Below are 24,674 nucleotides of genomic sequence, written 5' to 3'. Positions count from 1 at the left end.
CCGAGCGGCTCACACTTGTGCCAAGCACTGGCGATCCGGCTGGCTCAGTGGTTGCACTGCCGGCATCAAATAGACGATCTGACTGGCCTTGTCCATGTGCTCTTCTTCTACAGCGTAAGCTGTTATGGGCTCACTCCAATAGCCGTTTCGGGTCGCGATGATGCCACCGCCGGTGGCGTCCACCGCGTAACCGCTATCGCCGGAAACGCCAAAAAAGTACTCGTTTTTGCTCTCCATTTTACGGCGAGTTTGATGACGCATATGGACAAACTGGTGTCATTTTGGAAATTCATTCCAAGTGGTTACGCCTGACAAGCTCACTGGCTCCAATTCGTAAATTGCAATATGTGTCGTAAAGTAATTAACTAAAAAGTTAATTAGTGTATTATTTTAAATTAGTTGAATATGTGTTTTGATTTCTCGTGCTACTAATGTCCGCCTCATCAAATATGCCAGCTCAACGATAAGAATTATACTACCTGCCACAGGTGATTTTCAAAAATTCCGTAAAGCTTAATTTTGAACACCCGGTATGTATATGCCACACCTTGCTCTTTGGCATGCGGTGTATGCTGGTTATATTGCCCCACCATTCTATCACTAACGTTGCTCATACCTTGTCTTGCATTCTTGACAAAGTTATTCCTCGGAATTTTGAGAATGACAGCCCACAAACAGACGTCATGCTCCAAAACACCGACAGCGCACGCCTTTTATGTTAAATCTTCTCAGACAAAGAATATTAAACGTGCAAAACAATAACAGAAACTTGAAAATGATGTAATTTTCTGGGCGCGGCTGTGCACTACCTCCGTGATCAGCCCACGCAAGAGGCCATGTTTCTACCAGAAAGCTCGCCTTCGTACATGTTAGTTTTTTAGAAAAGTATCCGACTTTATTTTTTTGCGAACACCTGATGGATATGAAACAAGCGCGCTTGCATCAGCCGACGTTAAACCTTCGTACGCATGTGCGAATTCTTTCCCGCCTGCCGATAGCGTCAGTTGCTGGGACGCAGAGTTTGAGTGAGGTAGTGCGCAGTGCTCACGTCGGTTTTTTAGGGGCGAAGCTCCTTAAGGCGGCACCCGTTCGTCCTTCGTCGTAGTAGTAGTGTGTAACCAGTCTGAGAAAAATGAGAAAAATTCCGAAGTTGTGTCCGTAGCGCGGAATCGAACCAGGGACCCCTCGCTTCCGAGCGCGCGGCGTTAGCCCACTACGCCACGAAGCTTTTTCTTTTTTTCTTTATTGCCGGTCTTTGGCACACACAGAAATATATAAATTCACAGAGAATAACAAAACAGAATCACAATCACAATATTCGTTAAATACGACCGCTCAACTTGTGCGGACGCGTACACGCTAAAATTGTCTCATCGTCAGTAATAATTCCACCCGAGGCAACCATTCTGGGATACATTCTAGCAACTTTTGTTCTTCCACAAAGTCCCTTATGCTTTCTTTAAAATACTGGCGAGCCGCTCTTGCGTCGAGATCAGCGTGCCTTACTGCCATTCTGCATTTCCAAATGCTATGCAGGCCATGAGCATTACCATATCGAATGGGGTGCCGTCATCACTTTCTATGGCAAGTAGCGAATGCCATACGCATCGAGGGGGAATTCTTTTTTGATTGTGCGCTGGAGCACATCCCAAAGAAAAACAGCATCCCAACAATCCAGGAATACATGCTCAATTGTCTCCTCCTTTCTGCATATTATACAATGGGTGCCCCAGGGAACAAAAAAAAAAACCCTTTCAGCCATCCATGGTTTGACAGTGAGCGTGCCTGTGTGTAACTTAAAAAAGAAAGTCTTAACACCTGACGGTATTAGCATTGCCTTAACACGCTTTAGAACATTGTGCCCATGGCCTGCACCATAAAGGGATCGATATAGAGGCACGGGTAGAACCACATCACAAAGGTCCTTGTACAATTTTTTCCGATTGACTTCACTCAAGTATTCTAGTGAAAACCGCGCTGACAAAAACCTACAAGAAACCACAACTTCACGAAGAAAACCATAAACACCACCGGGCAAACTGCCGGTTGAGACAACCATGTTGGGCAAGTGTCTCCCCAGGCGAAGTGGACATACAGTGTATAGGAACGGGTTTTTTACGTCCCTGAAGAAAGAAAATCGATTGACTACCTGTCTCAAAAACAAATGTGACAAACCAAGTCCTCCATTTCGAACTCGAAGAAATAAATTGGTTCGACTTGATCTTTCCCAAGACGATGCCCACACGAACACAGCGAACACACGGTGAATTTTCTGAATGTTTACCCTTGCGCAGTGCAACACTTGGAGGATATACCAAAGTTTGCTCACTAAAAAATGTTACAAATTGTAGCTCTGGAAAACATAGACCAATTCCAGCCATTCCACTTGTTTACTTTGTCCCGCAGGTTATCGACTTCACTCCTCCAGTACGATTCACTGTCTTTGTAGCACTGGAGGGGAGCTCCCAAGTATTTAACCGGAGTCGTTACGAAACTCATGTTGGCAAAGGTGTCCGGGGCCTCCGGCCAGTCTCCGTGCCAGAATCCCAGGCACTTGCCCCAGTTTACTGCGCTGCCACTCACAGCACAGAAAGCACACATAGACACAAGCACCACGATGGCAATAAATACCCAACATTAACGAAAGGCCGCGTTTCTAGCGCGTTTCTAACGCGTTTGTGCTAGCGCGTTACGGCCCGTGTAAGAAGCTGGTGTAAGACGCTGTGGCCTCTCCGCCTTACCTTCAACGCGTTTCGAACGCGCTGCCCAAGGCGGTGGCAAGTCAAGTTCAAGTCGAGGAGCGTTTATGAATACGGGGGGTATACTCTCTCAGCAGTCATGTGATGGCGTCGGCAAACGCGGTGCACGTTCCGGCATGTGTAAATGGCTGCGTAAGACGCTGTGGCCGCTCCCCCTTACTAGAGAGTACTGCACGTCTCTAACGCGTTTGTGCTAGCGTCCCCTTAAGCGGGAGATCCGATGATTCCCTCCGGAGCTTCGCCCACTCATCATCATTCACCCCGTGGATATGCTGATTTTTTTTATTGCAAGGAAAATGACGGAGCGACTGGAGCAGCGCTACTGCATCAAATTTTCCCAGAAACCGGGCGACAGCCAAGTGGAAACCATCAGGAAGATTCATACAGCTTTTGGTGACGATGCTATGAGCAGCACACAGATTAAGGAGTGGTACAACTGGTTTAAAGACGTCAATGGAGATGATAAGTGGTTCTTGAGGGAAAGGGAAAGGTTGGCGCTATCTTCTGCAGCCCTTGAGGGAGCACGGCTCAGCGCCAACAATAGAGATGAAATCGTAGCCGCGCGCCGAACGCTGTATGTTCGAGTGAAAGGGCGCGAGGGACGCGCGCTTTCACGGGGAGTGAACGCACGGCGGAGAACAAACGCGCGTTCTGCGCCGTGCTCGCTGAAGGGCTGCAGAAGTAGGCGTCTCTTTCCTCCTTTACAATCACCATATATGTAGAGCAAACGCGCCTTCTGCCTACGCGCGAGAGGCCGTGGGTGAGGGGGGGGGGCAGGGGGAGGGAAGGGAGGCGACGTTTAGCTGCGGCACCAAGTGCCTATTTATATCAGAGGCTCCGGCAACAGTCACCAACGCCGCACGCATTTTGAGCGAACGCGGGCAAAACGCGGACGGCGTCGACAACAGTTCTGCGTGTTGCCGGTGCTGCTGCATGTCCAAGTTTATACAGCTGATAAAGCTAATATCATTTACTCCGTATAGCTCTCTACAAATTTGCTATCGCAATTGATGCTTCGCCTTTCAGGTGAAACTGCGACAACTTTTTTAAATGAATGGGTTCTTCTTTAATGACCACAGTTTGATTCTCGGAGCAACCACTGCTAGGGAAAGGTCACATTTAGAGCTCCCAAGGTGGTTCCAGTATGTGACGGTTTCCATGTATAGTCCGGATGCATTTAGTCCCTTCTCGTAAATACGATGTTTTGCTGAGCAGGGTGTGAAAACAAGCTCGAGCCGTTTCCGTTCAAGTCTACATCCGAGATCCCGTCAGGGATGCTGCAACTGAGCCTTTGCATGAGTCGAACGAGAATGTAGAACATGTCCATGTGAGCGAGCTTCTCCCCTGGGCAGATGCGGGCGCCCATGCCGAAGGCGATCAGTGGACCGGCGTCCGTGCGCACTTTCCCCGTCACGGGATTAAGGAAGCGCTCGGGCCGGAACTCTTCGGGCTTTTCCCAGTTCGTGGGGTCGTGATGTACCCCGTAGATGTTGTACATGAGGGCCGTGTCCTTGGGTATGGCCCACTTTCCTGCGGAGAACGAGCGTGCTTTGTTAAATGCGTGGCCATCTGCGGTTTCATGTCTCACGAAAGTGTGCTCAAGGTGTGTGCGTAATATGGAGCTTGATTCACAACAGCATTTCGCTCGCCATTGCTCTTTTCCATTGGCCGGTGGCTTTTGCTGCTAATATGTCCAGCATCAGGATTTGTAAGCATAGCCTCTTACGAACCATTATAGCATCAGAGCTCTTTGTGAATACGAGCCCTGATAATTAGGCTACAAGGTTGTTTTCGCGTGCCTTCCTCCTAAAATTTGTGTCCGGTTTTCACGGGCAACTATCGCTGGTTCCTCCCGTTTTCACACGGGAGGCGCATCGCCTCTAGATTCAGCTGTTTGGCTTACGGGCGGGCTACACTAGATGGTCCGACCACATATGTGGCGGCGGCCGGCTTTCACGCGGATTGCGTTCCCCACAGTGGGGAGGGGAGAGGGTGGCTGGGAATGAGCGTAAGCACAAGAAAGGACCGCATGCGCTCGTAAGCGCTTTTGAATAGAGGCAGGTGATGCTGGACGATGAAAAAGAGACCAACTTTTGCGCCAACGATCTTTCTGCCATTGATATGCTTTGACCATCTGATTCACGTAATGACGCCTAAAGGGTATTCGTTCATGGTGCCGCAAAGCAAGAGGGGTTCACTGCTCTGACAATGGATGTTGATGGGTTCAGTACTTCTCCCTGTTTTACCTCTCTTTCCTTCCTAACACACTTTCGCTCTCCCACATCATGGTATACCCGACCACACGTCCCTCTACTTAACATTCCCGCCTTATTTTTGCTTTCTTTATTTATCGCTCTCTTTGTTTCCGATATATTTTTTGCTATAGCGAATGGTCGCTGCTATGGAATTTGTGTTCTAAATGATTTTCAGTCATCAGGGTCGGCAGCATTAAGCAGTTCGTGCGCAAAAGTGGCGCGCGCGAGTAAGCACCGGCCATATAGGAGCTATACTATAGTGGTGACGAACGCAAGCTGAAAGGAGTTCTTTTGAACCAGGGCCCATATTCACGACAAAGTTCTTAGGTAAAACCACTGTTGCAGTTTTAAGACAACAGACTTGGACAATATAGCCTGAACTGGGTTTATAGTGCTACAAGTGCTACTGTGCTGTGCGGTTATAGTATGCGGTGACTGTGACCAACTGTGACTCTGTATCTGTGTTGCCTTTCTTTCTCTCTCTATACTTTTCTGTCACTTTACCTCCCCCTCCCCTCTCTCCCTAGCGTAGGGTTGCAGACCGGATCTTCTCCTCTGGTTAACCTCCCTGCCTTTGTCCTTTTTTGTGTATCTCTTTCTCTTAGATAAAACAGTTCGTAAGTGCATTACCAGCCAATCACGATGTCGGGCATATTATTAGCGAAGGCGACCGTACAATTTCAAGCGGCAATGGCGAACGAAAAAGTTTGTGAATTCAATGCCAGAAGCTTTGTGAATACAGCTCCTGAGTCTTGAATTAAATAGCTAGCACCCGTAAAAGTTAAAGGGTAACGTGAAAGGATTAATTTGTGGCTGTTATTTTCTTTGTTAGCTATTTATTTCAGCGACTCGCGTTTCTGATGAAGTGAGCACTCACCGACTCGGGTGTCCGTAGTTGTGTTATGCGGCATGCCGACAGGTGCCGCGGGATGCATCCGCAGCGTCTCTAAGAGGCAGGCCACGGTGAAGGGAAGCTTCTCGCGGTCACCGTGCACAGGCGGCACGCTCCCTTCGCGCAGAAACGTAAAAAAAAGGTTGCTTCTGAATGAATGTGCAAACTCGTAAAAAAAAAACGAAAAAAAAAAGAAAACAGGGGAATTACTGTGAGAAGACATAAGTAGCTACGCTGGTGGTATCGGCATGCCAAAGGTAACAGCTTGAGTAGCTCGACGTGCCTTTTAACCGAAATGAGACTACACTAAGCATTACGAACAAATATGCCCATACGCCAAAGTATTTGCGCTGATGTACAGGGTGTTTCATTTTAGCTGCACCAAATTTTTTAATATTGCCTGTGGCAGATAGCACAATTATAATCCTTGATCTAAACTACTCGATGACGTGACCATTACTTCCACAAGAAATCAAAACGCATAATTGAATAATTAACATAATTACGCTAATTTACTGCTTACTTAATTATTTCAAGGCACATATTTCAATCTACGAATTATAGCCGCTGAGTTCGTAAGGCGTAATCACTTAAAACGAATTCTCAGGACTGAACTAGCTTCGAGATATAAATTTTCAAAGTGTCCGACGAAATGCATGGGCGTTCCAGTTAACTTTTTGAGGAAAACGCCGTTTTATGCATTGAAGCATTGAAGAAGACGAACTGCTCCTTGCTCTCGAGCTGTCGGCTGAACTGGTCAGCGCTGCAGTTGTCTTTTGTAAATATACATTGTAAATAGTCTCCAGTGCTTAAGCCTTCGTTCGCGTAACAATATATTGTCCCAATCTTCTTGATTATGTGGAATTTTCTGTGCCGCAGAACTAGGCAGCATTCCTTGTTTTCTGCACGGCCTTGTTGCATTAAAGGCTGTCCTATGGCTCGACTCCGAAAAAAACATTTAGTGGATATTCTGCCTGTATTGACATAGTTCTGATTTCATTTCCTGTGTTTTGTATATATGTAGATAATCATGTTGTATGATTAACTCCCTTTTACGCTCGACTCCTCGTTTTCTGTTTCCCTATTTGTTTCTCTATCTCACATTGTTTTGTCTACCACTTCGTCTTCGCTGTACATTTTGTCTCGAGTATTATATTTTAAGTGCACCAGTACGAAGGCTCCGTAGCTGTTCGTTGGCACTGAAATAAACATTTGATTGATTGATTAACTTTTACGCCACGCAATGAAGGTCAACACAAATAAATCCCAAAGAACAAACGGGATGTGCTCATCCAGGTATTTTGCACTTCGAGCAAGGTGAAAAGTTTGTGCCTGAAGTATATTGCGACAATTGACTGTAATTATCTTACTTCACCAATTTGGCAGCAGCAAAAGAATATAAGAATAAAATAAAATAAAGTAAGATTAAAGAAATTAGAAGTGGTGTGAGGCTCTTCTTACCGATATTGTCTTCTATCTCCTTTTGAATTCTAGCTTGGATGCTCGGTTCTTTCGCCATGCGCAGCAGGAGCCACTGAAGTGTACCAGTTGATGTGTCAGCTCCAGCTAGGAGGAACATAAAAGTACTGAAAGTTGGGCGAGTTGGTAACTATTCATCTTGAAACTGCAGCGCGCACACAAGAAACGAGGACTGCGCCTGTCTGTCACCTTCGCCTTATTGTCCTCGTTTCTTGTGTGCGCGCTGCAGTTTCAAGATGAATAGGAGGAACATAAATACGCATGCTACAGGGCGATTGTTCAATTTTGCACACACAAATTTAGAGCAGAGTTAAGGGAAATATAAAAAAATAGAAGTCACATATAACTGCTTTAAAAAAGAGCCAATAACCAAGAAATATAAAATGCATAGCTTAATAAATAAAAAAATCTCGCTATGAACGTTATAACTAATTACTTCAAGGAACATATTACAATGTATGAATTGGAGCCAGTGATTTCTGGAAGCTGATAAACTTGGAACAAATATTTGAACTCGCACCAGTTTTGAAATAAGTGCGTCAAGCTAGCAGTAAAATTGCACTGTCGTTTCAGTTACATTTATTTTAAAACAAAACGGTTTCTTGTGGACTGAATGACAAAAATAACTGGAACTTCAATGAATTTCGTCACACACTTTGAGAACACATATCTTGAAACTAGTGTCATCCTCAGAATTCATTCCAAGTGGATATGCCTTGCGATCTCGTCGGCTAAAGTTCGTAAATAGCAATATGTGTGCCGCAGTGCAATTAGCTTAAAGGTTAATCAGGAAAATTTTGGTAAATAGTCGATTATACCTTTCAGCTTCTTGCGCAAATAATCTTCTCCCTCTGAAGTAATTCAGGTCTTGGAGTAGACTTGTGCTACATGCTACAGGCGATTTTTAGGTTAAACCTTAAACAAGGACACCCCATGTATCGGACTCCGCAGATTGTTCTGAATTAGTCGTCCGATCGCATGGTCACGAAAATGGCCAACATTTGTTCGATGCCGCATTCGCGAAGACGTCCTTTTTTTACCTGTCTGTATTGGAAGAGGCCTGTATTGGCCTTAGCGAGGTACGAAGAACAGGTGAGGCTTATACAGTGCTGACTAACGGCCACGTCCTTTGCTACAGAAGTCTTCCAGATAAGAGAGAGTACGGGGTAGGGTTTCTAATCCATAACGACATAACTGGAAACATTGATGAATTCTACAACATTAATGAGAGGGTAGCAGTCGTCATAATCAAGCCATATAGGAGGTATAGAATGAAGATAGTACAAGCCAACGCCCCAATCTCCAGTCACGATGATGAATAAATAGAACAGTTTTATGAAGATGTTGAATTAGCGATGAGAAAGGTGCAAACTCAGTATGCTGTTCTCATGGGCCACTTCAATGCAAAAGTGCGGAAAACGCAGGCTGGGGAGCAAGCAATTGGCAACCACGGCATTGATTCTAGGAACACTAGAGGAGAGATGTTAGTAGAATTCGCGGAAAGGAATAGGCTCCAAATAATGAATACCTTGTTCACGAAGCGTAAAAACAGGAAGTGGACCTGGAAAAGCCCTAATGGAGAAACAAGGAATGAAATAGATTTCATAATCTCTGCCGATCCCAGCATAGTGCAGGATGTGGAAGTGTTAGGTAGGGTAAAGTGCAGTGACTATAGGTTAGTGAGGGTTAGGATTTCTCTTTATTTGAAGAGAGAAAGAGTAAAATTAGTTAAGAAGAAACAGGCCAACCTAGACGCAGTAAGGATAAAAGCACACCAATTCAGGCTGGTGCTCACAAAGAAATATGCAGCTTTAGAACAGGAAGATGAAGACAACATAGAGGTAATGAATGAAACCGTAACTAGGCTGATCTCAGAAGCAGCAATTGAAGTGGGAGGTAAATCACCAAGGCAACCAGTAGGTAAGCATTCCCAAGTAACAAAGGACCTAATAAAGAAACGACAAAACATGAAAGTGTCCAACTCAAGAGATCAGATAGAATTAGCTGAAGTGCCAAAACTGATCAACAAAAGAAAGTAAGGGATATTCGAAATTATAACGTGGGAAAGATTGAGGAAGCCGCAAAATATGGATGCAGCATGAAATCAGTAAGAAGAAAGTTTGGCATAGGACAAGGCAGATGTATGCACTGAAAGATGAGCATGGTAATATCATCAGCAATTTCGATGACATAGTAAGAGCAGCGGAAGAATTCTATACTGACCTGTACAGTGCCCAAAACAGCCAAGCTACTTTCATTCGAAATAGTGATGAACCGGATACAGAGGCCTCTTCTATAACTAGTGATGAAGTTAGAAGGGCCTTGAAAGACATGTCCAGGGGGAAAGCTGCTGGAGAAGATGGAATAACAGTAGATTTAATCAAAAATGGAGGAGATATCATGCGTGAAAAGCTTACGGCTTTTTATACGCAGTGCCTCATGACTTCAAGTGTACCAGAGAGCTGGAAGAACGGCAACATTATACTATCCATAAGAAGGGGGACGTTAAAGAATTGAAGAATTATAGACCTATTAGCTTGCTTTCAGTATTGTATAAAATATTCATCAAGATGATTTCGAATAGAATCGGGGCAACACTTGACTTCAGTCAACCAAGAGAACAGGCTGCGTTCAGGGAAGGGATATTCTACGATGGATCTTGTCTATGTCATCAATCAGGTAATCGAGAAATCTGCGGAGTACAATCAACCTCTCTATATGGCTTTCATTGATTATGAAAGGCCATTTGATTCAGTAGAGATACCAGCAGTCATAGAGACATTGCGTAATCAAGGAGTGCAGGAGACATACGTGAATATCTTGGCAAAAATCTGCAAATATTCCACAGCTACCTTGGTTCTCCACAGGAAAAGTAGAAAGTTAGCTAAAGGGGTCAGTCAAGGAGACACAATCTCTCCAATGCTATTCACTGCATGCTTAGAAGAAGTATTCAAGCTGTCAGACTGGGAAGGCTTAGGAGTGAGGATCAATGGCGAATATCTCAGCAACCTTCGGTTTGCAGATGACATTGTCCTATTCAGCAACAATGGGGACGAATTACAACAAATGATTGAGGATCTTAACCGTGAAAGTGTAAAAGTGGGGTTGAAGATTATTATGCAGAAGACAAACATAATGTTCAACAGCCTGGCAAGGGAACAAGAATTCAGAATCGCCAGTCAGCATCTACTGTCTGTAAAGGAGTACGTTAATCTAGGTCAATTACTCACAGGGGACCCTGATTATTAGAAGGAAATTTTGCAGAAGAATAAAATTGGGTTGGAGTGCATACGGCCGACATTGCCGAATCCTGACTGGGAGCTTACCGCTATCGTTGAAGAGAGAAATGTACAATCATTGCATCCTAACGGTGATAACATATGGGGCCGAAACTTGGAGGTTAACAAAGAAGCTCGAGAACAAGTTAAGGACCGCACAAAGAGCGATGGAACGAAGAATTTTAGGCCTAACGTTAAGAGACAAGAAGAGAGCTGTGTAGATCAGAGAGCAAACGGGGACAGCCGATATTCAAATTGACATTAAGAGAAAAAAAAATGGAACTGGCCATGTAATGCGTAGAATGGATAACCGGTGGATCATTAGAGTTATAGAATAGGTACCAAGAGAAGGGAAGCGCAGTCGAGGACGGCAGAAATCTAGGTGGGGTGATGAAGTTAGGAAATCTGCAGGCGCATGTTGGAATCAGCTAGCGCAAGACAGTGTTAATTGGAGATCGCAGGGAGAGGCCTTCGGCCTGCAGTGGTCTAAATATAAGCTGATGGTGATGATTGGAAGAAGAACCAAGTACGCCGACTTTCCGGTGAATAAGGCGAGCTTGAGAAATAGAGAGAGAGAGAGAGAGAGAGAGAGAGAGAGAGATAAATGAGACCGGAAATGGAGGTTAACCGAAAAATAAACCTGCACACTCCATACAATCGCGGATAAGCAAGAAGAGATAGAAAAGAGAAAAGAATGGCGAAGAAAGAAAGCACGGATTCGAAGTAAACGTGGGAGTGTTTGCGTCGTTTAAGAAAGGGAATTGAACGTAAGAGTTGAGTAGTGCCCTCACGGCCCTCTTGTGTGACGACCGTTAGTTTGGCCTTCAAAGAGCGTCTGCTCCGAAAGCGGTCGCTTGTTGAGAAGTATTAGGGACCAGCTTTGTGTTATTTAACAGGAATAACGGCGAATAACGCATTGAATGGCTTCTTGGTTACTGCAGTAGCCACAGGCACACACTGTCGCATCAAACCGACGCAACATCCAAAATAGTTCGTAAAATCTACATCAAGCCACAGTCGGCAAAGCACAGTAGCGCCGGTTCGAGATAGTCCCGATGGGAGATGGAGTTAGAGAAAGGGGTCGAGACGATGCGTGCGAGTGAGGTAAAAACATGGCGTGTTTCACTTAGGCCATGTTGCACGCGCGAGTATAAAAAAGTTTTGCCCCTGTATCTGCTTTTGACAGCGGAACACCATCTTCATGAGCAAACCGAGCAGCTTCAATGGCATGTTGGGTGTTGCTAATGATGCCATAGTAGCCCGTAAGCCGCTGAATGGTGACGTCGTGTTTACACAGGACCTAATCACTATTTCTTTGGCTTAGTCACGCATTGTTCACTTAAAGCAGAGTTGGCACATCTGCATGGTTACCACAGTTTATATATATATATATATATATATATATATATATATATATATATATATATATGACTGAGAAGAAAAGGAACCGAGGAGCCCGATTATTAATAATCATATCATAAGAAGCCAACAAACAATGACACCAAGGAGAACATAGGGCAACTTACTTGTACTTACTAATTGAATTAAATAAATGATAAATTAAGGAAAATGGAAATGGATGAATAAACAACTGTCCGCAGGTGGGGAACGATCCCACGTCTTCGCATTACGCGTGCGATGCTCTTAACATTGAGCTACCGCGGAGCCGTTTTCCCATCCACTTTCTGGGGTAATTATGTTTTACAACTATAACTAACCCTGGGAGTGTTATTAGCCAGCGCCACCACTCACAAACCATGGCGGCGGATGTGGAACATCCTTTCTGCCGCAGGCGTCACGAGCACGTGATCTTTTTGGGGGATGGCAACTGGTCATATGTGGGTTTATTGTCCAGAAAAAAAAAACAAAAAACATATACATATATATATATATATATATATATATACATACCGACTCGTTAGGTAGCCTGTAACATCAGGGCGGAATCTTAGAGGTATACGAATGACCATTTGCTTCACTGGAGAACAATGCTGAATAGTTGGTTTACATCATGGCGGGTCATCATGGTATTTGCGTTTTACCGATGTACGTGGCGCAAACTGGTAACCTGCATGCACCGTTATCAGACTCTTAAAGGCTTTGGCATACGAAATGTGCGCGGAGTAGGGATCAGCTCCCGCAATACTTACCGTTGAAGAGGTTCATTGTAACGAGAATCATGTTGTCTTTGGTCAAGTACTGCGCATCAGCTTTGTCTTCCTTGATGGCTTCTTCTCGGGCGGTCAACATGGCGTGCGTGAAGTTCTCTGTGTTACCTGTCGCAAGACAAATGCGACGCGTGTTTTTGATGCCGCTGCACTGATATCGTGCGGCGGAAGTTTATTTCCGCCGTCATCAGTGGGGATGAACGTTCTTCTGTGCACGATACCGTTTCACTTATAAGCAGACAGTACCTTTTTAGAGTTCCAAACGGATAACGAAAGCAAGGAAGGCCGGATTACACTGGCGGTTTATTGTCTGGCTCTTCCTTGTGGCACCACAGAGCAAAGTACGTAAATAGTAACGTGGCAATTGCGCACTGGTAAAAACCCATTTCATCAATGCCGTTTCCATCATGAATATGAATAAATATTTCAAGCTGTAAGAGGTGTCTTAACGCTTGGATAAGATACAAACATTTGCGGGAGGATTACCTAACTTTATTTGAGTTGTGATCTCAGAAAAGAAAGGGAGGAAAAAAAAGAGAGAGAGAGAAATATATTTTTGGAGCCGATCACTGCGATAGACATGCAATAAAGAAATGTAAAACCTCTGTGGGGTGTTTTAGCGAACAATGTGAGAAAGATGGCAGGCGTCTTGCACGGCTGCGTTTCTATAAACGTCACCATTTGTTGTATTAGCGGTGACAAATTCATACCTGGAATGTAGGCTGCCTCAGCTTTCGTGAATAGCCTGCGAAAGATCTCCTTTAACTCGCAGAACAGGGCCGCCATCTTTCTCTCCCTCTTAATATAGAGAAAGGCCAGAAAGGGCGCGATGTCACTGGGTAGTCCGTTGGGGGAAATTTCGTAGAACTGGCGGTTGAGGTTTTCCAGTTGTTCGACGTCACCTATTTCCTCCCGCAGCCTGCGCAACGAAAATGACAAACTTTATTTTTGATTAACAGGACGTGAATAATATATATATATATATATATATATATATATATATATATATATATATATAAGGTTTTTTAATAAGGGCGGGTCGATGTTGAAATGGAATAAAACAAGCGGAAAGGCCCATGTATGCCGTTATGTATGCAATATAACATCGGTCAAATGTCTGCCGCGGCTTCTCACGGTGGAACGGATCCGAGTGGTCCAATTTTCAATTACTCTGCCGCATAGATCCTGCTGAATTTGAGCGATGGCCGGGATTATGTTGATATTAGGGGCATCGGTCGATTGCGGCTTATAGGCATAGACGTGGGACTTCAGGAAACCCCACAAGAAAAAGTCTAGCGGGGTGAAATCGCACGATCTTGGTGGCCAATTCACGCCACCTCTGCGAGGGATAACCATACTCTCAAATCTTTCATTCAGAATGTCCATCGTGGCGTCCGCTGTGTGGTATGCAGCGCCGTCGTGCTGGAACCAGATGTCGTCTACGTCCATATCGTTCAGTTTGGGCCAAAATAAATCATTTATCATCGTTCTGTAGCGCTCGCCGTTGACGGTGATGGCCTCACCAACGTCGTTTTCAAAAAAGTACAGACCAGTGACGCCGCCAGCCTGAAATCCGCTCCAAACAGTAATTTTTTGTGCATGCATTGCCACTTAGTGAACCTCGTGTAGGTTGGCGTCATCCCATATACGGCAATTGTGCTTGTTAACATAGCCATTCATCCAAAAATGAGCCTCGTCGCTAAAGATGATTTCTCGGCCGAAATTGGGGTCCTCTTCCAAGTGCTCCGAAGCCCAGTCAGCGAACCAACGGTGTTGTCTATGGCCATTAACTTTGAGCTCCTGGGTCAGTTGGATCTTTTACGGGTGTAAGCCTAAGTCCGCACGCAAAATTCGCCAAGTTGAAGTCTGCGAAAGGCCAAGTTCTTGTGCACGGCGAGGAATTGACTGCCTCGGGTTTTTCTGCACCCTTTCACGGACCGCGGCGACGTTCTCACCCGATCTGGCTTTCCTTTGACGTACGGGTGTTGGCTAATTATTTACCGAACCGGTCGTCTTGAATTTGGCCACCAAAGGATGGAGAGACGACTTTGAAGGGCCACTGCGACTGCCGTAAAATGGGCGCAAGGCGCGCCATGTTTGCACTAATGAACAGTCATTTTGATAATAAAGTTTTATCATTTGGACGTGCTGCTCAATCGTGTAACTTGCCATGGTGATTTGGCATCAGTGACTGAACAATAAATAGCAGATTAGACAGACGCCACCGAAACAACATGGCCGCTGCAGGTTGCCAACATCGACCCGCCCCAATAGAAAAACCCTCCATGTGTATACTCAATGGTCCCAGCTATCACGCAGCACTATAAAAAAAAAAGAGGAACGGCCTTATGATAAGCAAATCTAATGCATATTGTTTTCAGTACAGTGGAGTAGCCGCCAGTAATTTTTCGTTACTGGGATTTAATTAGGTAAAAGTAAATAATTATCTAATTCGAGAAGTACTGTCCTAATTATCAAAGTGTCAATGAGAAAATTGTAGAGCAAAATTAAAAACTCCCGATACAGCTTTCTGTTGCTCAATGCGTGCTACATATAAGTGTTTTTCCGAGCGTGAAAGAAGCCCGCCAATACTCGCAAAGTGCCTCGAGCGGCCAGTCGCGCGGCAATTCTGCGTGTATTCGCGGGCTTCTTTCGCAGTCGGAAAAACACATGTAGCGCGTATTAAGCAACAGAAAGCTGTATCGGGAGTTTTTAATGTTGCTCTACAATTTTCTCATTGACACTTTGATAATAAGGACAGTACTTCTCGAGTGAGATAATTAATTACAATTACCTAATTAAATCTCAGTAACGAAAAAATTACTGGCGGCTACTCCACTGTACTGCAAACAATAAGCACTAGGTTTGATTCGCGTAAGGCAGTTCCTCTTTTTTAAAATCGTGCTGCGTGATAGCTGGAACACTGACCATGAAACTATGTTAGGTTGTAGGACTGGCTCGATAGGTCATGTGAAGTAGTATATTGTGACTTTGTGACTTCGCTTCTTAGTGAAGTAATTAAATCGGGGCTGCTGAGTCTATTCCCTTGCGAACACGATTTGAACTACAACAAAACGTATTACATACCTTTTGCCGTATATAGACACGCCTATGACCTTGCAGAGCATAGAAAGGATAGGCTTCCTTGAGTCCACGATCTGCGTTCTATCTTTTAGGGAGTCCACAAAGGCGTCGACGGTCTCGGTGCAAAGCGTTCCCAACGACTCGCTGACAGCGTACTTTCTGCGATTCAGTAATACTCATCATGTCAACAGGTAGCCACCAGTCTTCAGGAACATTTCACAAAAAGACAACACCACCATTAAAAAAAACAAACAAAAAAACAACAACATTAGAACATAAAAAGCTACAAACGATGTTGCATATATGTTGCATTTGACACTACTTCCGCATTCCCCCCCCCCCCCCCCCCCCTTTTATTTTCCCCATCATTCTGCTGCGTTCGTCTTCGTTGTGGAATATCGCTGCTGCGTTCTGGAAAAAAATCGGCTGCCGAAGATCAAACATAGTAACATCGCTGCACAAATAACGCTTCTTGCGTTCGGTTGTTTGTGCATTTAGAAAGTGAAATCTTACTTTTTAAATAGAAAACAGAGTATGCGTAGGAAATCACAGTGCATTAAAAGCCTAGAGTACGTCGAAGTGGGCAAGGTATACTCGCCTCACAGCTGACCAAGCGACCTTCCGAAGCGCCTTCCACTGGGGGTTGTAATCCTCAAACAAGATGTCGTGGCTGCCTTGGTTTTGCAATGCGGCTGAAATCGGCAATATAGGCAATAAAACTGAAGGGAAAATCTCTCGTTCACAGCACACTATCACACTCACTCTCCTTCGCAGCTTTGCGAGCTCCCACACTTCTGGCACGAGAAATGCGAAATAAATTAAAGCGTATCGAACGCGTCACGCCCGTCAGCGCTGAGTTACATAGAAAAAAAAAAACATTATAAAAACTAGCGTCCGCCTTATGATTTCTTAGGGGCGACATGAAATATACAAAATACCACAAAATATCGTAAGATGAACTTCGCGAGTAGGACGAATTTCGCAAGGTGTCCCACAAGTTGGCACACAAGACTTAGGAGCCGTATGACGGGGCTCATTCCAGCTGATGCTGATGCTCGTGATAACGCTACTAACGTGGTTGTCACTTGTCTTGTAGTGCGCGCAGTGTTTGGTTCATTATTTTGTTCTTTGTTTCTTTTTTCTTTTATGAGTAGTGCGCGGGACTTTGGGATAATCGGCCTATAAAGAGGCCTTCCTACCCATATTCTTCACCCAACTATACGTAAGCAAATATGGAGTAATATGTTGCAGCGCAACAACTAAAAAAAGGTCGAACTAACAAACAGCGGTAACATTACCGAACTCAAATATGTTTTTATAGCTTTATTTAATCTCTAATGAATTTCTCTTTCTTGCTCTCGAAGCGAGACTCGGCATGCAGTGAAGAGCGTCGACATGTTAAATCTTGGTCTCAACGTTGGACTGAAAAGAAAAGCAATGTAATGAAAGTTATGAAAACAAAAGTGAAGTAAAACTAAAGTAAAACAGATTCTTGACTGAGGAAGCAGTAGCGCCGTCAGCTGAATTTCTTGTTTTCAAGCTTTTAATACTCATGGCGTGCATGAAGGGTTGCTGGTGAGGGTCGGTGGAGGTCGAAGTTAACCGAAGCGGCACGCTATCGCGTTTGAACTATAGAACGATTGTACTCGCCATATCACCGTACGGTTTCTCGCTGGGACGTCCCAGTGCGTTCGAATTAAGTAAAAGGTCGAATTACTCAAGGTCGAATTTGCGAGAGTCATGTGTAACAAATTTAATAAACACCCTCTACGGTGACATCTGTTACTTCGTTTGCCTCACTCGTTTGCTCACCCGTTCTAGTTGGGAAGCGGCCAGCGAAATCATGTCGTCGTTCCAGAAATGCTTCCCGGATAACTGAGTAGCTGTTCAGCATCACCACAGGCCTGTGGGCCATCCACAAGGTGAGGACGTCGCCGTATGTCTTAGACCATTCGGTTGACTTGGAGTGCAAGTTGCTCACGTTGCGTAGAGCTGCAGGTAGAGGAAAGGATTGTTAGGCAAAAGTTTGGTTCGTGCATCATGCCAAGATTTTAGAATTTACATGAACGTAAAACTCAAAGCGAGGCTCTTGGTGCGCGTAAAGTTAAACGGGATTGGTCTCCACTCGGTAAATAATCATGTATGTTAAATAAACAGTTTCTTTAAGGAACAAAGCGCAAGGAAAACTGCTTAGCTATTTCCACTCCAGAGCTTGCAAGATCAAACGCTGATCGAAACGCGAGGTTGAGCCTGATTGGAGTGCCTCAGAACAATGGATCGATGTCTAAAAAGATCTGATAACCATTGAAAAAATAGATAGAAAGAGAGATAGAGAGAGAGAGATATTTGTATTAGCCTAAAAGATGTGATAAACATTGAACAAAAACAGACATAGAGAAAGAAGAAGAAGAACGTAAACTTTATTATCAAATCGATAAGATTTGAGCACGGCGTATCTTTAGTGGGTCTGGGAACCCGCCGCGGACGCGGTTCTGAGACCTTGTCTCGAAGCGGCTTCCTCGGCTCGCTGGACGGCCCAGAGCTGTACTGTCAGGTTCGAGCTGAGCAGTGCGGTCTTCCAACGCGAGCGGAGGCTGGCGGTGGAAGAGACGGAGGTGTCGACACTGCCCGAATTGTTTGTTATGTCCTGACATTCCCATAACATGTGATTAGCTGTGGCAACCTCGCCACAGGATGTGCATCTGTTTGTAGTGTACATGTCTGGATACATGGCGTGCATGAGTCTTGGGTTTATGTAAGAATCAGTTTGTAATTGCCTGTAGTGCACTGCTTGCGCCCTGTCTAACCTAGCGTGAGGGAATGAGTAAACGCGTCTCTGTAACTGGTAGTGTGTCGTGATGTCGTGGAACCTGGTCAAACGATCCTCCCACGCCCAGACGTTTGCAGTACCTCGCGGGGGCTCTTCCTCCGATGATGCTCGGTGAGTGAGGCCTAGAGCAACGCGGTGAGCCGCTTCGTTGGGGGTGCTCAGTCCAGTGTGTGCCGGGATCCATAGAAAGTGCCTTCGGATATCGACGTCGGCCTCTCCATGGTGTATGGGATGTCGCTTGAGTATGTCATACGCCTCTTGCGATATGCGCCCATTTGCAAAATTGCTAATTACCGTTTGCAAATCGCAGATCACGTATGTAGCCTTGGTTTGTGTGAGGGCCAGTGCTATGGCCGCTTCCTCAGCCGCTTCGGCATATGCCGTGTTCACGGTGACGCTCGTGAGGTGGTTACCTCGGTGGCTAGTAACTGCCGCCACGAAACTCTTCCTGTCTCGATAACGGGCTGCGTCGGTCAAGACTGCCTCCTTGTCGTTGGAGTAACTTTGGTTCATGTGTTGTGCCCTGGTTTTACGTCTCCCCGTGTGGTGTTGGGGGTGCATGTTGCGAGGCAATGGGGGCACGTATAGTTGCTCGCGCATGGTTCTTGGAATTTTCACTTTGATGCCGTGCTGCGTGTGGTATGTAATGCCGACCTTTTCGAGCACGTGCCTGCCCGGCGGGTCTTGGATAGGCGCTCGAGTTGGGACACTTGCTGCGCCTCCACGAGTTCCTCGAGCGTGTTGTGCAAGCCTAGTTCCAGGAGCTTGGTGGTGCTCACTCCGGGCGCAAGTCCCAACGCACATTTGTACGCCTTGCGTATGAGGGCGTTGAGCTTGTTTCTTTACGCAACCGTCCAGTTGTGAAACGCTGCCGTGTACGTTATTTGAGAAATAACGAAGGCTTGTATAAGTCGTATGACGTTGCCTTCGCTCATGCGTGCGTGTTTGCGATGTTTGCGATGTAGAGAAAGAGAAATACTTTTATTAATTAAAAATATTGTAATGAAGCAGAGGCGCCCCTGGGTATGTGCCGACTGAAGAGGAAGATGAAGGACCGTGCCGTGATCGCGAGAGAACCCCGTGCTACAAAGAGCCCTTGTAGTGCCTACCTGTACCTAGCGTTCTTACAACGTTATCGACGACAATAAACCTCGTCGCATTTGGTGGAGGTTGCTGAGATCCTTCGCCTCGTCCTGGAGCTCCGCACTCGAACCCTGCCAACACCAACACGATCGCCCTGCACTATGCCTGATCCAGCCACTTCGTCGCCTGCACCACCGGCTGCCACTGTCGTCTGCGCCGGCGTCCCTCTTCATCGCGATCCACCCATTTTCAGTCGCACCACTGAACACGACGTGGAATCCTGGATCTCATCGTACGAACGTGTAAGTGCCCATAACAACTGGGACGACCAGGCTAAGCTGTCCTATGTGTCCTTCTACCTCGCCGACGTAGCCAAACTGTGGTTCTTCAACCATGAATCAGACTTTTCAAGCCGGTCAGCATTTAAGACCCTTTTTGCCGAAGTGTTTGATCGCCCCGCTGTGCGTAAGCTACGCGCTGAACAGCGTCTGCGCCAGCGCGCACAGCAGCCTGGAGAGACATTCACCAGCTACATCGAGGATGTTCTCGATTTGTGCAAGCGGGTAAATCCCACCATGTCAGAGGATGACAAGATTAAGCATATCCTCAAGGGCATAGAGGGTGGCGCATTCCAGATGCTGGTGGCAAAAAGCCCAGCGAGCGTATCCGTCCTTACTAACCTATGTCAGAGCTTTGACGAGCTGCGCCGCCAACGTTCCATCGCTCGCCAAAGCATTCAGCTCGCCGATTCCATCTCGAGCATTGCGGTTTCTGCCGACCTTCTGCCCAACTCGACCCTATCGCAACATATAAAAGATTTTATTCGTGAAGAGGTGGTCAGGCAGCTATCGCTGCTGCCTCACAGCGACTCACCTTCGGCAGCTTTGACTCCAACGCTACAGCAAGCCATCCGCAATCAGATATCGGAAGCGCTTCCTGTAGCTCCTAAAACCTCCCCACCCAATCCTATGAGTGTGCCGCTGCCATATGCCGACTTTCCCACTCACCCTACGTCGCTACCGCTCAGTTACGCAGCCGTGGTTGCACGGCCTCCTCCGCCGCCAGCTTCCTTTTCATCGCCCATGCATCCGGCTTCATTTCCTGTTGCCCGACCGTCACCGCAGTTTTTTCGTCCAACGTCGACGTGGCGCACTGAAGACAACCGGCCTATCTGCTTCGCCTGCGGCATTGCTGGCCATGTGCCGCGCTTCTGTCGCCGCCGCGCCCCAACAACGCCTACCACCTTTAAAACGCCCACCTACGCACCACAATACGCCGCCGCGTCTCCATTTTCACCGAGACGTCTTGAAACTGATCGCCGATCAGAAACTCGTCGTTCCCTTTCCCCTCGTCGGCGTTTGATTACGCCCCTGCGTCGTCGAGCTCACACTGAAGCGGGAAACTGACTGGTGCAGTTCCTGAGGCAAGAACTGCTAATACGTCGACGTTCTCAAGACCTCCATCTTCGCCGCAAAATGTTATTACTGTTTTTGTAGAGGGAGTACCCGCAGTTGCGCTAGTCGATACCGGAGCTGCCGTTTCCGTCATTCACGAGAACCTTCGTCGAAAACTCCGAAAAGTGACTGCAGCTCCCTCTGGCCTGGTGCTCGCCACTGCCAGCGCGCAGCGAATTCACCCTTCAGCTGTATGCACGGCCCGTATTGTCATCAACGAAGTTCTGTACATAATCGAGTGTTTCGTGCTACCATCGTGCTCTCACGACCTCATCCTTGGTTGGGATTTTCTGTCACGTCATCATGCTGTCATTGACTGTTCACGTGCAGAAGTTTCGCTTTTACCACTATGTGAATCACTGCTGACCGGCTCTCCTCGCGTTGCCGATAAACTTATTGTTGATGCCGACACAACCATACCCCCTGAGTCGTCGATGGCTGTTGTCCTGTCGTCTGCTGTCGACTCTGGCGCCAGTGTAGTGTTCACGCCGTCCGGTGTGTTTGCTCAGCGCACGGGCATCGTTCTTCCGTTTGCCGTGCTCACTATAATATCTGGGTCAACTGTTATGCTGGTCACCAACTACTACCAGTACCCGATCAGCCTACTGCGTGGAGAGACCCTAGGATACTTGCAGGCGGTTGACTACGTTGACGATCTCGATGTTCCTACCGACTCCCACCGTTGTTACGTTGACGCCATCGCTTCTGTCTCAGACTCATCGTCTTTAGTGTGTTTTGACAACGCCATCGACCCTGCTCTTTCCCCATCTCATCGCCGCCAACTTCTCGCTCTCCTTCACAAGTTTCTTTCTTCTTTCGACTGCCATCAGACGTCATTGGGCCGTGCCACCGGTGTTTCTCGCACCATCGACACCAGTTCCCACTCCCCCTTGCGACAGCGCCCGTATCGTGTATCGGCCAAAGAGCGACGAGTCATCACAGAGCAAGTGGACGACATGCTCAAACGTGAAGTCATCCGTCCTTCTCAAAGTCCTTGGTCTTCACCTGTCGTGTTGGTAAGAAAAGTGTTGGTACATATAATAAAAGGCAACACCTATGATTTTCCGGTGAGGTGCCTAGATAAGATTAGTTGTTTCACTCCTTAACAGGTCTGAAATAAATTGCCCTTTTTAGTGCCTGTCCTGTCGTCGTCCTTCTCAACTTACGCTTCAGTCTCCTCGTTATGGAATACCAACTAGCAGACTCCCGAATCTTGCTTAAAGACTGCCTTTGTATCTTCAGCACATCAGGTTTAAAGGGATAGCGTAGTTAGCTTAATGCGACTGCTTAACACAAATGCCAACGATTACGAGGCGCCTGCATTTATGATTATGCGATCTGGAAATTTACAAGATAACGTAATATGAGCTTCAGCAAAAAAAAGCTATTTGCTGGACCAATCAGCCTACAATACATCATCGATTTATCTCGGTTAGTACACAGCAGTTTTCCGTACGTGTGACCGTGGCCTCCGCGATCAGCTCCGGCAGCGCGCCATTGCCGGAGCTGATCGCGGAGGTCACGCTGTGCCCATGGAGTTTCCAACAAAAACTACTAGAGGGAACTCTGGCGCTAGTGTCTACGGGAGCTGAGAGTAGGGTGGTTGAGCCAGCATGGGAACGATGATTAGCACACAGACTCACCTAAACTTGGCCTTTTGGCTCGAAGCGACTTTGTGACTTCACAAATTGATGATTTTCAGGTTTGCGCTATAATTGCGCTATAATTATAGCGCGTATTGCGCTATAATTGTCACAATTCGCAATGATTGCGCATGTGTGCAGAGACTATATTGCCTTGCTTTGTTTAGAAAGGTATGAATGCTTGGAAATGTATAAAAATAAAACGTAATAAATAACGTCATGCGAGCGTTTCAAGCCACAAGTACGAAGATTAGACAAATCCCTGTACTAACCATCGTTCACAGGGTAGCTGAACGGCCCCAGGGCCAGCGTTGCCTCTAGTAAGTTTTGTAGGAAACTCTATTTATGTGGCTAACCTTAGTGTTGTGAGAGGCGGGTATATTGTAGCGATGTCTTTCCGATGCTAATGCCTATTCGCGCTTTTCGCGCTTGGTCAGTGGTCAGAGCGACGGTCCGCTCACGTTATCAACGGGATCAGCCGGCCGTGAGCGGTGGATAAGACTAGTATAGAATAAAGCATGACGCATCTCTGCATAATACCGGCCTTTGTACTTTTGCGAGTGTGACAGGCTTTGGAAATAGTTATACACGGCTCTATGCATGCAGTGACAAGCCGGGTGCTTTGTGAACATTTATCTGCGCTACGTTTAAATTAAGACTTGGTACCACCCACAGAGTCTGTTTCAACAACAACAAAAACAACAACAACAACAACAACAACAACAACAACAACAACAACAACAACAACAACAACAACAACAACAACAACAACAACAACAACAACAACAACAACGACGACGACGACGACGACGACGACAGCAGCAGCAGCAGCAGCAGCAGCAGCAGCAGCAGCAGCCGCCGCCGCCGCCGCCTTTATCACTTGGAGCAACATTACTAAGCTAGTCTAGTAACGTTGCCTTTGAGAGAATATTATCGCTGCTATACGGCCCCTCAAGGAACCTGCGCAAGTTACCGTGTAGGCTAGAGAATGTTATCACCATTGCGGGCGTTCGAAAAAAGCACACAAAGTTCCACAAGCATGAGACACAATTTTATCTTATATCTGCCACAGTCGCTTTATCAATCAGCAACAAGTGCGAGCCGATCAAACAGCAGCAGCTGGGACGCGATTACGTGGTGGTAATCGCTAAGCACAAAACGGCTTGTACTTTGACATCAACCTACGCATCTCTCACTTCTGATTTTCGTTTATATGCAGATAGGTAAGACTTATTGGTGTTCGGCAGGGTGTACGCGCTTGGCCAGTTTGATTGCAGTCCTTGACGCCAACCTACACATTTTGGTTGCTTCAGAGGCGCCTCATTGTGGTACGTGTTCCCGACGCGCAGCATGACTGCCCGTTTGACGTTTCAAGCCCGCACATCTTTGTTCAACTGTCGGTGGGGCAAAGCGTTCTTGACGTCGGGCTCCCCATTCTTCCTCGGAATGCATTGTATGCCTATTGATGATATATGAGGTTTATTGTGTACGCCTATTCCCACCCAGTGAACCATTAATGTACCATAGATGTCCATAGAGCATCATGTTTGAGACATTGCACACATCCTATAGATATCTATATTTCTCCAAACAACGTTACAAATACGTACCATGGATAATCTAAGTCCCATCCAGATCACGTTGCTCTAACATTGAAAGGATGTCGCAGCTGGACATAAGTAACGTCCTCTAAATGTTCTTTGTGGGGACGCAGAAGGTCCATATGCAATCTAGTTGGATCTTCCTGTG

At 46.2% G+C, this 24,674-nt stretch overlaps 1 protein-coding gene across 11 annotated transcripts in view; it reads right to left on the bottom strand.

Moving 5' to 3' along the window:
* Positions 1-3,801: 3,801 nt before the first annotated feature.
* Positions 3,802-24,674, bottom strand: part of LOC119442675 (steroid 17-alpha-hydroxylase/17,20 lyase-like) — a 103,978-nt gene continuing 83,105 nt past the window's right edge. For 2 of the 11 annotated variants that reach the window (XM_049662301.1, XM_049662299.1), the window contains exons 7-8: positions 5,892-6,023; positions 3,802-4,289 (exon numbers count right to left, since the gene is read on the bottom strand). In XM_049662301.1, coding sequence (XP_049518258.1) covers positions 3,937-4,289; positions 5,892-6,023 — 485 coding nt within the window. In that variant the 3' untranslated portion in view covers positions 3,802-3,936. Of the gene's footprint in view, positions 4,290-5,891; positions 6,024-7,367; positions 7,473-12,813; positions 12,940-13,541; positions 13,772-15,918; positions 16,075-16,509; positions 16,608-17,727; positions 17,908-24,674 lie in introns of those variants that run through there. The other 9 variants (XM_049662294.1, XM_049662295.1, XM_037707638.2 and 6 more) reach the window with 9 other exon arrangements.

The sequence above is a fragment of the Dermacentor silvarum genome, chromosome 2 (genome assembly GCF_013339745.2).
Source record: "Dermacentor silvarum isolate Dsil-2018 chromosome 2, BIME_Dsil_1.4, whole genome shotgun sequence".
Classification (NCBI taxonomy): domain Eukaryota; kingdom Metazoa; phylum Arthropoda; class Arachnida; order Ixodida; family Ixodidae; genus Dermacentor; species Dermacentor silvarum.
Note: the sequence above shows the minus strand (reverse complement) of the source record. Positions and strands in the feature narration are given on the sequence as shown.